Source organism: Camelus ferus, chromosome 9, assembly GCF_009834535.1.
Source record: "Camelus ferus isolate YT-003-E chromosome 9, BCGSAC_Cfer_1.0, whole genome shotgun sequence".
Lineage (NCBI taxonomy): Eukaryota > Metazoa > Chordata > Mammalia > Artiodactyla > Camelidae > Camelus > Camelus ferus.
The window spans coordinates 56,928,055-56,943,231 of NC_045704.1; the positions used below are offsets into that span (position 1 = coordinate 56,928,055).

A 15,177-nucleotide genomic window follows, 5' to 3' on the forward strand; every position below is an offset into this window, starting at 1 on the left:
TGGAATGAATGAAAAGTGAATAAACGAACAAATGAAAGGATGTGACCTCCATAAACCCAGACTACTCTGAGATCTATAGCGCTCACTTACGAGACCCCGGCATAGGAAGACCCCGCGGTTAGGGGTCGCGACGGGCCAAGCTCAGGCCGCAGCTCCCGGGTGCCCCACGTCCCGAGTCCCGCCCAGCACCCAGGTGGCCTCCCAGCAGATGAGAAGTCGGGGTCGACTGGGTGCTTCGTTACTATCATAGCAGTCCCCTGACCTGTCCGCTTCCGGCGCCTCAGCCAGGCCCGGGTGGCCGGGGTCCCCAGTGGGCCCGCATCCGCCGAGGGGCGCGGACTACGAATCCACCTCGGGCGGGCTCCCGCCGCGCACGCCCACCTGTCGGTCGCGCATGCGCAGCGCGCGCCCGGCGCGCCTGGCCTCCTCGCGCCCCGCGGTGCGCTGCCCGTGCGCAGGCGCGGCGGCCGATGCGAGTGTGTATGTGCGGGCGAGAAGATGGCGGCGGCGGGGGAAGCAGCGTGAGGAGTCGGACGAGCGCCGAGGCTCATTGAAACGGGCCGCCATGGCCCTCCGCAACCCGCAGGTAGTTGTCGGCCAGCGCCCTCGGCGGGAAGGGGCACCGAACTGCGGCTGGGCGGGCGCCGGGGCGGGCGGGTGCCCGCACCCTGGCCCGGAGCGAGCGTGTGGGAGTGGGGGAGGGCGCCGGGACACGCTGCCTGGGACTAGGCCCCGAGCCTCCCGCCGCCTCCGCGCTTCGGCCTCCCGCAGCCCGACCCGCCCCGCGCCGGATCCCGTCGGGCCCCCGCCTCGGTGGAGCCGCGGAGTGGGGGCGCCCGGGCCGGCCGGAGAGGGCTTGAGGGGAGCGAAGGGGTTAACCTCGGGGCTGGACCGCGGGGCGAGCCTGCGGTGTAAACGGGGCCCTTGTCGCTCCGAGAGGCAGCCTGGGGTTTTCGGGAGGCCCTCGGGGCGGCAAAGCTTTCCAAGCACCCAGCTCCCTCTCTGTCCGGAACAAGCCACCAAGATTTGGGGGTGCCTCGCTTTCCCCATGCTCCCAAAGGTTGCTTTCGCAGCTTGATTGACAGCGGGTCAGGACGTTGCGGGGGGAGGGGGGCGAGCGGGAGCTTGTAGCTTTTAAAGATTCAAGTCACTAAGAAGCAGCCTAAGGTTACTGTTGCAAAGAAAACTCGAAATAACTCGCCAGGACCGTACTTATACTTGCATTTGAGTGACATCTTTTGCACAAATCCATCTCAACCCGGCTGACACTACTAACGCACTATGTCAGAGCAGTTATCTCACGCTTAGGGGCCGTTTATAATCCGTAAAGGAAAGAAAGAATAAAATGTACCTTTCGCTTTTAATGGGATACACGTGTAGAGTTGAACTTTCCCCACTCAGATACAGTTACTCTGGATAAAAATCGGCGTGTGGTATTATTTGTCAGGCCTGCCTGCTGTAGACCGCTGACTTGTGGACTTCTAACCTCTATATATATAGTGTGCTTTTGTATTAAAAATGGAAAAATGAAACAAAGTAGCTATTGGAAAACTGGTGACCAGTAAATCATAACCCTTTATAAGCAATTGGTTTTTGTTGCCCTTTTGGAAATGGAGTCGATTTTAATAACTTGTGATTAATGAGTGTTGTGGAATTTAAAGCGGAAAAACTTTTTAAAAAAATTAGGTCTTCCTGGAAGCTGCAGTTCTGTTAAATTTTTGGTACTTCAGTTTGCTTTACAACTTCCCCCGTTTAACTTTTCTGTTCACTTGTACAGCTACTCTTTAAAGCATTTTAGAATAGTTCTTTGCACCAGAAAGGGGGCTTAGTAGTTGTTGAATCAGTTTTACAAATGTGTAATTCAAAAACTTTTTTCCTTAGGAGATTTGGTATTTGCCTTTTTCTCAACTGAAATATTAATATAAGTAACTACAAAATAGGTACAAAGTTCATTGTAAACTAATGGGTAGTATAGTATTTATAGTGATTTTGAAATGAGGAAGGCTTGTTTAGGCATAATTCACTTCCATTATTAAAAACACCTATCGCAGTGCAAAATTGATTGAAATGTTAATGATTGAATGGTGGTAATACGTAAACTTAGTTGTAATTTCATTTGCTTTCATTGTGCCAGTATTTATGTTTCATGAAGCGGTATTGCCTATACACGTTTTTAGAAAATTGGAGTGGCAAAAGTAAGCTGAACATAAATGTTAGCAACACTTTGGGTTTGTTTTTAAGTCTGATTTAAATGCTTTTAAGTTCTAGCATGGAGAAGGTAGACAAGGAAATAGTATGATTTCTCATGATTTTCTTTTTAAAAGAGTAGTAATGAAAACAAGAAAGAAAATCATCTGCGATGGAATTTAATGATTGGATCCTGCGTGAGTCAGGCTGAGCATTTTAAATTTTTTTTTTTAATGGAGGTACTGGGGATTGAACCCAGGACCTCACACATGCTAAACACACACTATACCGCTGAGCTATACCTAACTCGTCCTCACCCCCCGCTGAACATTTCAGTAACTTCGTTTTATTTAGTTATCTGCTGTCCTAAGAGTCCTGCCGCTTTAATGGCCATTCAGTAATTCAGCAAAAATATTGAGTGCGTACCCTGTGCTAGGCACCATGATATGCATATTACTTGTTTACTACTGGGAATGACAACTGCACATTAATGAGCGTCCTGATTTAAAATTGAGTTGTTAAAGGTTACAATTTAAAACATTTATATAGATTATATCCTATTTTCATCCTGTTGCTTGAACCCCCTTCCCTGATTGACATGAAACAGTGCAAACCTTGGGAACATTTCTGATGCCAATAGCTTTCAACACATTTTAACAAACACAAATGATGAACTTTGACAATTGAAGTGAAAGTACATCTCTAATTAATGAATATTTGTTGTCATGAGGGAACTGATGAAATGATTTGGGATAATTAATTTGAACTGACCAATTCTGCCTAAAACTAGAGGAAATTTTTGTGATCTTTGCATTCGCTCATAGTGAAATCCCCACAGTAATGCTTCTTCCACCCTGTTTGGATATTGTATGGCTACCCCTGTCCTGGTCCTCAGCAGCAGGCTCACCCCAGTCTATTCATTACCTCGAAATAATGTGGCCCCCACATTTTACACTGTGGAATTTCTTGGCCATTTACAGCATATGGCAAAGTGTTACTGTATGGTTGAATATCTTTATTAAAACTGACAGCTGTATTAGTAGTTCTCCAAAGAATTACTTATTTATTGGATTTTCATAACGAGCAGCTAGAGTAAATAAAGTTATTTGAAATACAGAATATTTGGAGATACAAATTTTCCTTTGCATAGTGACAGCAAAATACTGAAACATAAAAAAAAATTACTGAAACATGTCCTGAGACTAGATAGGCTATTTCAAGTTCGTGAGTTGACAATTGCCTCAGTGGTTTCTACAGACCAACAGTGCAGATGAGTTGTATCCAGGGCCTGGCCCTTGTGCTCTGGAGTCTTGTTGGGATCACAGTGCACTGAAATTACAGTGAATAATAAGTGGACCCGCCTCATTCTAAGTTCCTCTCTAGAGCAAAAGTTAGGAAGGACATCGATTCCAGGAGTCTTTTATGTGGAACAGACGTGATTTAAATAGTGGTTCACATAGGAAAACTTACAGGAGAAAAGTATTACAAAGCTTAATGATTATTTAATGCCAGGCCTAGTGGCACATTTACTTTGTACGGTACTCAGAATGTAATATTCAAGTAACTAAGAAAAGTTGTATTGTCTACTTGAATTAGTTACATCAAGCTTATTTTCTATTTTTGTATGTTTTCAAATTTCAGACAGTCAAGTACTTGATTTTAATGGATCAGTTTTTTCAAGTGGCACACTAAAGGTGGCTGTTGACACATCTTACTGATAATATACTAAATATGAAGACTAATAGGAAGCGCTTGCTTTTGAATTTGTAATTAGGCTGTTACATTTCTATTTACTGCCACACATGCAAGAATCGCTGTGGCACAAAACAGATAAATCTGTTTGCAGTGGAATTTACTGGCCTTGAGCCACTGGATTACTGTCATTTGTCACTTTAGTGCTACTTCAGCAGTGTAGATGTTCATTTCCAAAGACTTACATGTGCTTGGACTGCAGTTTTCCTATTTATTGAAGTGATCTCCCAATAGGTCTTTCTGTGACCATTTCTGTCAATGCAGGCTGGATTAAGAACTAGTGTAGGCAAAATAAAGGTAGCCCATGGGGTAGGTTTATAGTACAGTTTGTTTCAAGGATCAGAAATTATAGAATCTGTCATAAACCTAGATGTGGAGTCTTCAAAATGTAGACTTTTCATGAATGGACTACTTTCTGACTATTTGAAAGTTCCTCTTTCATGACCCCATTTTCAGCAGAAGACCTGATAAACCAGAAGCTGTCGACCAGTAACTCCATTCTGCTCTCTGTCTTGAAATGTGCCCTGGTTGCCCTCTCCTGGGAACTGGGGAGGTGAGGTGTAGAGGTGGAAGTGTGGTTTGATGCAGGGGGAGGGAGGATTAAAGTGTATCTTCCTGTACTTGCCCTTTCTGGCTTACTTGAGAGTTGTGAGATGTCAGTATTCCTGGAGAGTGCTAGTGCAGTGCCTGCGCCGGGTTGGAGGGGGGCTGCTCCGGGGCCTCCCTGGTGGGCTTGTCTGAAGCTTTATTGGTTGCCATTCTTCAGGTCAATTCTTAATTTATTTTTCTGATATCAGCTCAGGGGCCATCTCTTAAGCTTACACTCTGATTTAAAAAGTGTCACAACTAGTGCTTTAGAAATGAAAGTACTTCCTAATAGAAAGGCTCGTGTCCCCGCTCTTGTGCTTTTGGTACCTGATTTTTACATCTAGCTACCTCCCTCCCTCCTTCCCTTTCTTTAGTAGAAGTACAGTTTTTTCTCCCCATTTGTACTTGTTTTATGAAGAAATGTTTCTTTTCATCTGTGTGTATTAGATACAGACAAATTGGCATGCCCTTGCTTTTTGAGCAAAACAGTCATAAAAGCTTGAAAAGATTCATAACAGCTCCAAACTACATTCTCATTGGCGCTACTATGGAAAAAAATGTTGAAATGTGAATTGAATATTGTTAGAGATCAGGTATAACCTTCTGTAAGAAACAGTGTAGGAAAAAACATGCGTTTAAGACTGCACGAAATAGAGGGGTTCGTGTTACAGAACTGTTATTGTGGACACGCTGGCTGGGGTGGGAAGAGAGTTGTCCCAGGATCAGCACTACCCCCAACCCCCACCCCCCGGACCTGCAGTCCACTGATTGCACTGGAACTGGTGGGGATGGCTTTTTGGACTATTTTCTCAACTTACTCTCCTCACTGTTCACAAAAATAGAAGTTTACCATTCTTGTGAGTACCAGTCAAAAATACTCATTTTTATGTTTTAAAATATATTGAATAAAGCTGGATATCTGTATAAATTCTTTGTTGCAAGCCATGGAGCTTGTGAACTAGAACTGCCCAAGAACATTTAATACATGGTTCTGAGTGGGAAATTTTGATTTGCCTTTTGGTCTTATGAGTTACAGTCTGCATTGTTTAGTTGTTCTTGCATAAACATGATAGTATCCTTTGCTCTGGATATAAGCAGTACACTTAAAAATTTTATTATATTCATTTAAATTTAGTCAGGAACAGTCAACTTGTGAATTGATTTAGTATAACTCTCAAGAGGATTTCTAGTGTTCCTTTTCTTGTATCTCTTCTGTTTTAGACCATTGTAACTCCAGAGAAGTGAAGCAATATCTCTCTTGACTTTCATCATTAAAATATATACTCTCCCTAATCTTTCTGAAAACGTCAGTCTTTTCTCTTTTGATGGGACTTGCAGGAAAATGGAAGATAATTTGATAATGAAGTTTAATTCTAGAGTTTTTGGAGATTCTTGCCTGACGTAAAAAACTTGATATTTTAAAGTAGTAATTCCCTTTAGATGGCTGCCAAGATGTGTGTATTTGAGACCTGGAAGGACAGGGAAGAACATATTTGTTGTAAAACACTAAGCATTGCAGTAATCAACATGTGGAGAATGTTGCATGGTGTATAAAGTGTGATGGCTTTTTTGGTCCTTAGAATAATTCTGTAAAGTATTGTTAAAGTCACCATTTTACAGGTGAATAAAGTGAGACTCAGAGAGGTTGTGACTTAACCACATGGCCACCAAGTGAGGGATCAGGTACTTAAAAGCAGGTCTTTGGACTTCTGTCCTTTGCCTTTTCTACTTTATCGAACTAATAAAGGCATGATGTTTCACACTGTGACTTCCCCATAGTAGTTCCTCAAAGTTTATGAAACAGCCGAATGAATGAAATAAAGGTTTAAATGTTTAAAGACATTGATGTCTTACTAACTACTAGGTATTAATAATATGTTACTAATTGTTAATTGCTAAATTTTTTTGTGGTGTGTATTTTAAGTACAGAATAAAGACTTGGAATTTCTGAAAGATGAAAATAGTACAGAAGTATTTAGAATAACAGTGTAAGTCACTCTTTCCCTCTCTGATCCTTAGTCCTCATTTTGATGTCTGTCTTGTGTGCTTTTCTCTGTTGTTTTTCCCTTGAATCATAATATAGTCTGTTCTAACCAGATAGTCACTAAGCTGAACTTTTTGGAGCAAATCTTGCTTTTAAAATTATTGGCAGCATCTATTCAAGTATAGGAAGTTTTCTTATTTTTACATTTTGCCAGGGAATGGAGCAGATGTTTTGGAGCTTCAGTTGGTTCCCTGGGATCCAGTATATTGGGAACTGTGGAAGTGCTGTAAACATTTCTGACTAATATGCCCAAACAACTTTTTGCTTTTTTTTTAAGAAATGATATTTTGAAGACATTCAACCCCTTGGTTATAGCAGCCATGCCGTCCATTTTCTATATTGTGAAAAAAAAGTTCTGATTCAGATTCTTGTCTTTCGGTCAACTCTGCACTTGAGATGATTACTGAGAGGAGAAACCTTTGGATAGTTGGAGGGATTGTTAGGTCATCAGCCCTAGTGAATAGTGGGGAACTGGGTAATGAACCTGTGTCTTTCCCGTCTTCTCCAAAATCAGGCTTTCTCCTCCTCCCTCTTTGCTATATCAGAGTAGTGCAATGGCAAAACAAAAACAAAAACTATTCCTCACCTCAGGTCCCTCTCCCTAGATTCCACCACTTCTAATAAAATGCAGAATCAGGTCTTCCAAGAGTGGCATTCTGTTTCCTTTGGAATTAATTTGTAGGATACCAGACACTTTGATTCAGCACTACGTATAAAGGACTTTATATCTTTTGTGATTGTTCAAACAAAGAATTTTGGTGGCCAGACATTAGCAATATAGAGCAGAAAGGAGGGTTTCTGTGCTTTAGCAGTTTACAGAGTAGTGGGGGAGAGAGACAGGCTGACTGGTAAATCCGATTTTAGGGTGGTAATTCCTGTAACAGAAGTGTGAATAACAGTCAAGAACTTTCACTCCTTCATTCAGAACATAGTGAGTGGCTGCTGTGTACCAGGCACTGAGGAGTGGTGAGCAGAAACAAGCATTGTCCCTCTTACCAGGGAGCTGACTGTCTAGTGAGAGAGTCTCAGTAATGTGTATGTCATTCCAAATGGAGAAACTTGTCCAGAAGGAAAGGCACAGTCTGTTGGCGTGGCCTGGGGAAGTCAAGGAAGGGCTCCCTGAAATTGGTGTCTTAGCTGAGATACATAGCCTGAGATGATGGGAACAGTTTCTATGGCTGGAAGGAGTCTGGAGCACCTGAGAATGCAGAGGAATCCCATGTGTCTTGTGCTCAGCATGGAGGTGGAAGGCAGGTAGCCTTACCCGGAGGAAAATGTGGAAGAGGGCATGATGTAGCTTGGACCACAAAACGTCACAGTCAGGTTGCATTTGGGGCTCACACTCTGACTGCCTTGTGCAGACAGATTCTAGCAGGGCACAGTGGGTGTCTGGAGATCTGATACAAGATTCTTGGACATTTCATTAGGGAGGGTGCGGTGGAGGTGGGGGGGGGGGTAAGTGGTGTGATCCAAGAGATATTTAGATGTAAGATGACTGAAAAAGGAAGTGCGTCAGGGAAGCAGGGAAGAAGACGTCTTCTGTAACCTGTGGGCGGAGAAGCACAAGAAGGGTACAGGAGGAGAACACACAGGAGTGGAGTCTCCAAGGCTGCGCATATGTGGGAACTCAGGGTAGACTGATGGGTGTGTAGCGTGAAGTGCTGGGACATGAGTCAGGATGGTCCAACCACAGCCTGCATTTGATCCTGTAGTAGGTGGGAAAGCACAGGTTTTAGGAGGTGGGTAGTCCGACTTTGTGTTTGCATTGCTGAGTGATGGGGGCCCTTCGTGGGTTGGCAAGGGTTTCACTTGTCTGGCTCGCCTCCAGATCTGAGAATGTGCTCTCTGCTCACCTCAGCACCTTGAAAGCATCTTAAACCCCAAAACTTTGAGGGGGGAAAAGTAGGACATTCTTTTGGGGATATCTGCGGTGGATTAATGCAGGGCAAATAGCCCCTGAATATCCTTAGTGGTAATTGGATAGAGCCGTTAGGGAAGGTCATTTGGGGATATTAGTCCCTTTATTTTTTTGGCGGGGGGCACTTATAAAAACACGCATTTGTCCCTTGATTATGCTCCTAGAATATAAAGGAATATTAAAAACATATCACATGGTGATAATAGCTCAGTGGTAGAGCTCATGCTTAGCATCCTGGAGGTCCTGGTTCCTCCATTAAAAAATACATATATATATATAATGCATAATATTTCATGACTTCTATTATATTTTGAAATGCTTCCCTTTGATACTTTTTGTAGTAAATTTTAGACACTTGGAATAATTTTATGTAATAATATTCTTAAGTTGTGATCCTTGGTCATGGTCTTCTCTCATGAGAATCTCCTGGCACCCTGGGTGTCTGGCCATCCAGACACACTAAATAGGGGACCCTCAGTGGCCCCCAGATCTGTGCCTCAGTGTGTGCCACCCCCCCTCAGGTGCTTCAGCCGTGCACAGGTGTCAGCCTCTACATGGCCTTGTGTGCAACCTTTGCCCTTAACCTGCTGAGCCCTTTTCCTTGAATAGGATTAACCAAGTCATGTTTTGGACAAACATTCTTTAACTTTACCAGTTAGGTATGAACAACAGCAAGACACAGGTTTGTGGCCCTCTGAGAGGTGATGTTACCTAATTTTAGTGCTGAGTGGACTGAATTGTGGGAACAGAACCAGCAGAGGAGCCTGAAAATTTTGCCACTTTGAAGACCTGCCACATTGGGTCTTCAGAATGAGAGTTCAGTAACTAACTGATGGACTCATTCCCTCTCAACAAATATTTATCCACCTCTTGCTGTATGCTGGGGCCTGTGTTGGGGTTTGTAAGTTGCAAAACACAATTACAGAAAAAAGTATATGCACAAATATGTTTCCCAAAGCCACGAGAGCACTCTATCATAAAATAGGACCATCATGGACAACGTGGAGCACAGACTCCACCACAGTTCATTTTAACTCTGACCGTCTGATGTCCCAGAGCTAGACAGACTTTTTAATTCATCCTGAAGCCTGATTGTGGTCAAAATCTCTTTGGGGATGTGTGCACAGCATTAATCCAGTTTGCTGTCAGAGTTTCTTGCTGCTTTTTTTTTGTTGCTGATCATGGATTTGTCAGCTTAGGAAATTCTTGTCTCTAGTTTTTCACAAATGGGTCACAAACAGATGCTAAAATGATCACTCTTGGCTCCATCTTGGTTCTTACTGAATTGTTGCCTTTTCCTTACCGCACTACACAGTGTGAATTAAGTGCCAGAAGCATACATTTTCTTTTTCATTTGTGACTAGAGTTCTATTCAGTGAGAAAGAGATAAGAGATAGCTTAAAAAAAAAACTCAAAAAGCATTCTCTTCAGTTTTTGTCTGGAAGCTTAGCTGACTGTAACTTGAACTTCACACGCAGTGACACTGTAGCAATATCCTAACAGAGACTAGTCCTGGACACAGTTGCCAGAGCTCAGTTTGGAAAGAGTTTGCCTCTCACCCTGTGGCACATGTTGAACAAAGGAAGTTTTTTCTTTTTAAGGTGGCCTGGAAAGTAAAATACATTGCCATTTTGTTTCTTTGCCACTGATTTCTTTTTGGGAGAAAATGTAGTTTTGAATTAGCTTTGTCACTTCTCTGTGGAAAGAGAAAGAACTCCCACATACTGTCGCATGCAGGGTGAGCTCTGAGGGCCCCACGGACTTTGATGTGTGATGTGTAGGTGCCCAGTCTTCCCTCCAACATCAGTCAGCCTTTCATGGAGCCCGCAGCCTGCCAGTGCCCAGAGCGTGGAGGGACGTGGGCTGTTCCTGGCCCAGGGATGCTGGTCATCTGACTGGGGTCTGGCAGGTGCTCGGAGGTGGGAGCCCAGGGGTTGGGAGCCACGATTGGTCTGCTTCTCCTCTAGTGGCCCAGCCCAGTGTGGCTCTTGGCTGTCCTGCATTTGGGGTGGTGAGTTCACTTCCCGAGGAGCAGCTGAAGGGTATAGAGGGCTTCTGGCTTTGATGGGTGTTTGGGGACTGCACATGGATTTGTTGGATTTGGTGTTTCTAGTTCTGGGAATGAAGAGCAGGACCGCGGTGCAGAGCCACAAGGGCCAGATTTGCCCCGCTAGAGACACCTTGTAGTGATGAGAGCTGAGTTAGGAGGGGTGGGCTGCCCAGGAGCTACTCAGATAGATTGTCATTTCTGCATTAAGGATGCAGGTGACCTCTGAGCTTCCTCAAAGGGTTTTCATGGCTCTTTGTCTCTGTTGTGTAGTTTCTTGACTCCAGGTGGCTGACCTGTATATCACCTAAAAAGCTGTTTGATTTCATTCTTTGGGCTGTTTTTTAACAAATGTAGGCCTCAGATCAGAGGACAGAGTTACTGATGTAAATAAAATGCCTTCACCGTAGCTTTCCCAAGCCCATTAGTGGGCCACAGTAATGATCTTTTTTTGCTGACCTGGTCTGAGCAGATGCCATAGCCACAGAGCTGTCCACCTTCCCCGGTGGTGAGCCTCACTGTGTGTCAGGGATGAGTGTGCAAGCAGCACTTTTCCCTTGGCTTGCCTCAGTTATTTTTTATGTTCCCCTCTGTTACCTTAGGTGTCTCAGCCAGTGTCATCATGCATCCACTGCTCAGCTATGCTCCAGGCATAGAAGCATGAATACAGACAAGCCCTCCCTAGCTGGGACCCTCTGCTGCAGCGCACTCCTGCCATCTGTCCACATGCGTGCGTGCTCCCTGGCTGGGGCCACTCCTCTCAGGGAGGCCTCCACCACTGCCTTCTCTAAGTTGAAGCCTCCAGTACCTCATCCCCCGCCCTCCCAGCCTTGTTTTCCCTTCAGAGCACTTAACCACCTCCTCATATCCTATGTGTAATATCCTAACATGGTGGTTTCGTTCATTTTCTCTCTCCCTACTAGAATGTAAGTTTAATGAGGGCAAGTGTTTGTTTTGTTCCTGATACGTTCCCAGTGCCTAGAACATAATAAGTGCTCAAAATATTTATTGATGAATAAGTTAATGAAAGCTCTAACACAGTCCGTATATTCAGGAAGTCCACAGTTGAATATAGGAAAGAGGGTAATCAGCTATTAAAATCCAGAATGAGTGAGTCATCAGGTTTGTTAGGAAAATAGTTTGCAAAGATGAGACTCTGGAAGTGGATTCTGTACTGTGAGGAGAAGTCAGCCAGGCCAGAAGGGGCCAGAGAGATGCCGGGAGAGATGCCATGTGGACGTGGACATGCAGGGAGAGCTGCAGTGCTGGGCTGTGGGGCACAAAGCAGCTGAGTGAAAGGTAGTGGGGCGCCAGTCCTGGGGCTCTTGCATGCTCTGCTGGAGTCTTTTGTCTTGAAGGCTGTTCCTAGGGACCCAAATAGTCAGACTCGCATTTTACAGAAAGCACTGTGGTGGCCACCTGTGGTTTGGAGGTTGAAGGGTCAGGCTGCGGGCCCAGAGACCAGTTAGGCCCCTGCTGTGATCCAGTTGAGAAATGCAAGAGGCCTCACCTCAGGTGTGGTAGTAGGTAGAGGAAGTGAAGGCTTTGGAATGCCCAGTCGTAATGGGGTGTGTGGGGAGCTTGGCAGTTTTGTTGTAATGTATTTGTGATAATGCGTTTTCTTTTTTAATAAAATAGGACTATGCTGTGTGTTGTTTAGTATTTCCCCCCATTTCTTGTGTTGTGAATACTCTTCATTATTGAACTAGTTTAATGCAGTGTTATTTTTAAGTACTGTAGAGTATTCGCAGGTTGTTTTACTTGTACTATAAAAACAGTGCTGTTTGCCGTTTTTTGGATCTAGTTTTTAGTTTCTGATTGTGAATTATCTTGTTTCCTGGAGGTAATTAAAGCATAACATTGTAAACTGAAAGATGAACATTCATTGGTAAATCAATTCATTGATTATTTGAGGGTAGAGTGGAAGATATATTTTGCTAAGTAATATTAAGAAAATAATTACATAACATAAATTAATAACAATTAAAACATGAAGTTTTTTATGTTTGTAGATTTTAAAACTATGTCTTAATTTGATCAAAAGTAAGTTGCACTATAAAATATTTCAAAAAGATTGAGAAAGATCTTTTATAAAATATTTGTCAGTAAACTGGCTCATGTTTGATGGAGGCCAACCATTTTAGCTCATGCATGTAGCTATATTCTGGATGGTGCCCAAAGCATTCTTGCCCTGTGTTGGTAGTAGGTGACTCAGCAGGTGACTAAGGCATAGGGAACAATTGGGGCACATTATGAGATGTGCAGTTAAGTCTTGAACTAGGGGTTGCACATGCTCACTTCTGCAAGGTAATTTAGGAGTTGAAGGAGATGGGTCATGAGTAGCCTTGAGAATGAGGAGGATTTGGGCAAATGGAGAGAAAGAAGGAGGGCATTCTATGTGGGCAGAGTGAATAGGGCTGGGGTTTCAGATTAACCTGCTTTTTGGCTTTTTGAGTGATCTTTATATTAGTTCCCTGGTTGTTGCTGTGGAACTTGGAACAAACCTTTTATTTCCTGTATTGCTTGCTCCATTTCTGTCTTAGGATGCTTTTGATAACAAGTGAAAGAAAGCTCGGCTCTAACTGGCTTACACCATAAACTAGAGATTTACTGGCTTAGGGAATTAGAAATTCAGGGGGGTAGGTCATACTTCAAGGTTGATTTGACTCATCAGTTTGGTGACATCTTTGAGGACCTGGTTTCTCTTCATTTGTGTTGTATCCTATTATCCTAAGGCTGGTTTCCCCTTGATGGCACAGTGGCTACAGTAGTTGCAGGCTTCACATTTGTGCCCAGCACACGAGCCAGAGCAGGAGAGTGTGTCCCAGAATTCTTGGCAGCGCCCTGAACCAAGTGCTCTGGGCTCTGGGCTCTGAGGGTGGCGTGCCTCACTGGGCTGCCCTCTAGAGCTGCGGGTGGGGGTGTGTCAGCCTTCTAAACTGGGTGACCACTACCCAACAGAGGAAGGGAATACACATTGGAGGATGGCCACAAGTCCTTTACAGTCCCACCCTGAACACCCTCCACCCCCTTTTCCAAGTCTCCTCCTGGTCTCAGACGATAGACGCTATCCTTTCTCCTTGGCAAGTCATCCTATACTGTCCGATGGTATCTTACTGTATCTTACAATCTTAAATTTTACGTATCTGTGCCTTGGACTCAGGTTCCAGTCCTGGCTCTCCTATTTTATGTTCATGGGATCTTGGGCAAGGTTATTTATCTGAACTTCTCAAATTTTTTCATTTTCCCTCAGTCAACAGCTGCTTTCTAGATTCTAAGTATTGTGCTTAAGTGGACAGAATCCAGAACTGAAAGACACAAGGATACAGTATTTACCTTATAGTGGGACCCTGGGATTACATGAGATACAGCAGTTGCTTCTCAAACTTAAACTACACTAACAGTCAGCTGGGATCTTGTTAAATGCTGCATATTTGGCTTCAGCAGATATGGGGTGGGACCTGAGAGCTGCATAAGCTCCTGGGTTGTGCCTTTGCTGCTGGGCTAGGGACCACACACTGAGGAGCAGGCTAGTATAGGACATTAGGAATGTCAGAGGTCTGCAAGGTCCTGAAATCATGTGCAGAAATATGTGTATGTGTGTGCTTCAGGTAGTGGGCCAAACTTGCTAACATCACATTCTCAAGGGGAACCTACCACCACCAAAGAAAGGTTAGGAATCACTGCCTTTTAGAAATGTGACAAATGAGATCTGTATATTAAATGCGTTTAGTGCAGCGCTTAACCAGTGATAGTCATTCAATATGTGTTAGATATTTGGCCACCCCTCCCCCACCCTCAGTTTCTTTGAAGGCAGTAAACATTGCTTAAATATTTAAAATACCTTTTTTTATATCTTCTTTGCCACTGGTGCTCAATAAAAATATGTTTAGTTTGGGTGACAGTCTTTGTTTTCGAACTATTGGCCATTCTGTTAACATTTGAGGGTCTCTTATGTGCCACTCATGTTATTAGGTGTAGAGAGGCTGAAGTCTCATTTTGGTTATTGCAGATTTCCTGGCATGGAGAGGGTCATCAGGGCTTGGGCTGGATAATAACACTAGGATTGAAGAGAAGATGAGTCACATTTTTTTTAGTAGTCGTATTGAGGTATTATGTATATTCAGAAAAGTGCTACTCCTGTATTTGATTCATTGAAATCCCGTTCTCTGGATCTCGGTTGTATGGGATGTCAGTATGCATCACTTAGATTGCTTCTTTCAGTTCATGCAGTTGCTACTGTTTTCACCAAATACATTCAAAAAATATATTTTGTTGACATCATCCCAGGAATTTAGGTATATAATTCAAGATAATCTTCAAAGTTTCTCACCCAGGAACTTGGAAGAACCATGAAGTTTGCTATTGGCATAAGTGTAGAAGGTAGTTTTGAGAAAATAATGAATAATGGCCTTTTGATTTTAAAGTTAAACTGAAACGTAACAGTGAAAGTGCTTAAGAGTTGGCAGCCTGATATGGAACTGGAATATAACTGAGCAATCCAAGTTGAAGATGTGAGTTTGTAATTCATTAACATAGTTGAAACTGTGAGAGTAGGTGAACTTCTTAGAGGAAAATATCCAGGTTGCCAGCCCAGAAGAGAGAGATTGAGAGAGAATGGTTACAGAGATAGAATTGAGT

At 43.5% G+C, this 15,177-nt stretch overlaps 1 protein-coding gene across 1 annotated transcript in view; it reads left to right on the plus strand.

Moving 5' to 3' along the window:
* The first annotated feature begins 394 nt into the window (after positions 1-394).
* The window catches only part of USP10 (ubiquitin specific peptidase 10), a 66,853-nt gene continuing 52,070 nt past the window's right edge, over positions 395-15,177 (plus strand). The window contains exon 1 of the mRNA XM_032488191.1: positions 395-586. Coding sequence (XP_032344082.1) covers positions 395-586 — 192 coding nt within the window. The remainder of the gene's footprint in view (positions 587-15,177) is intronic.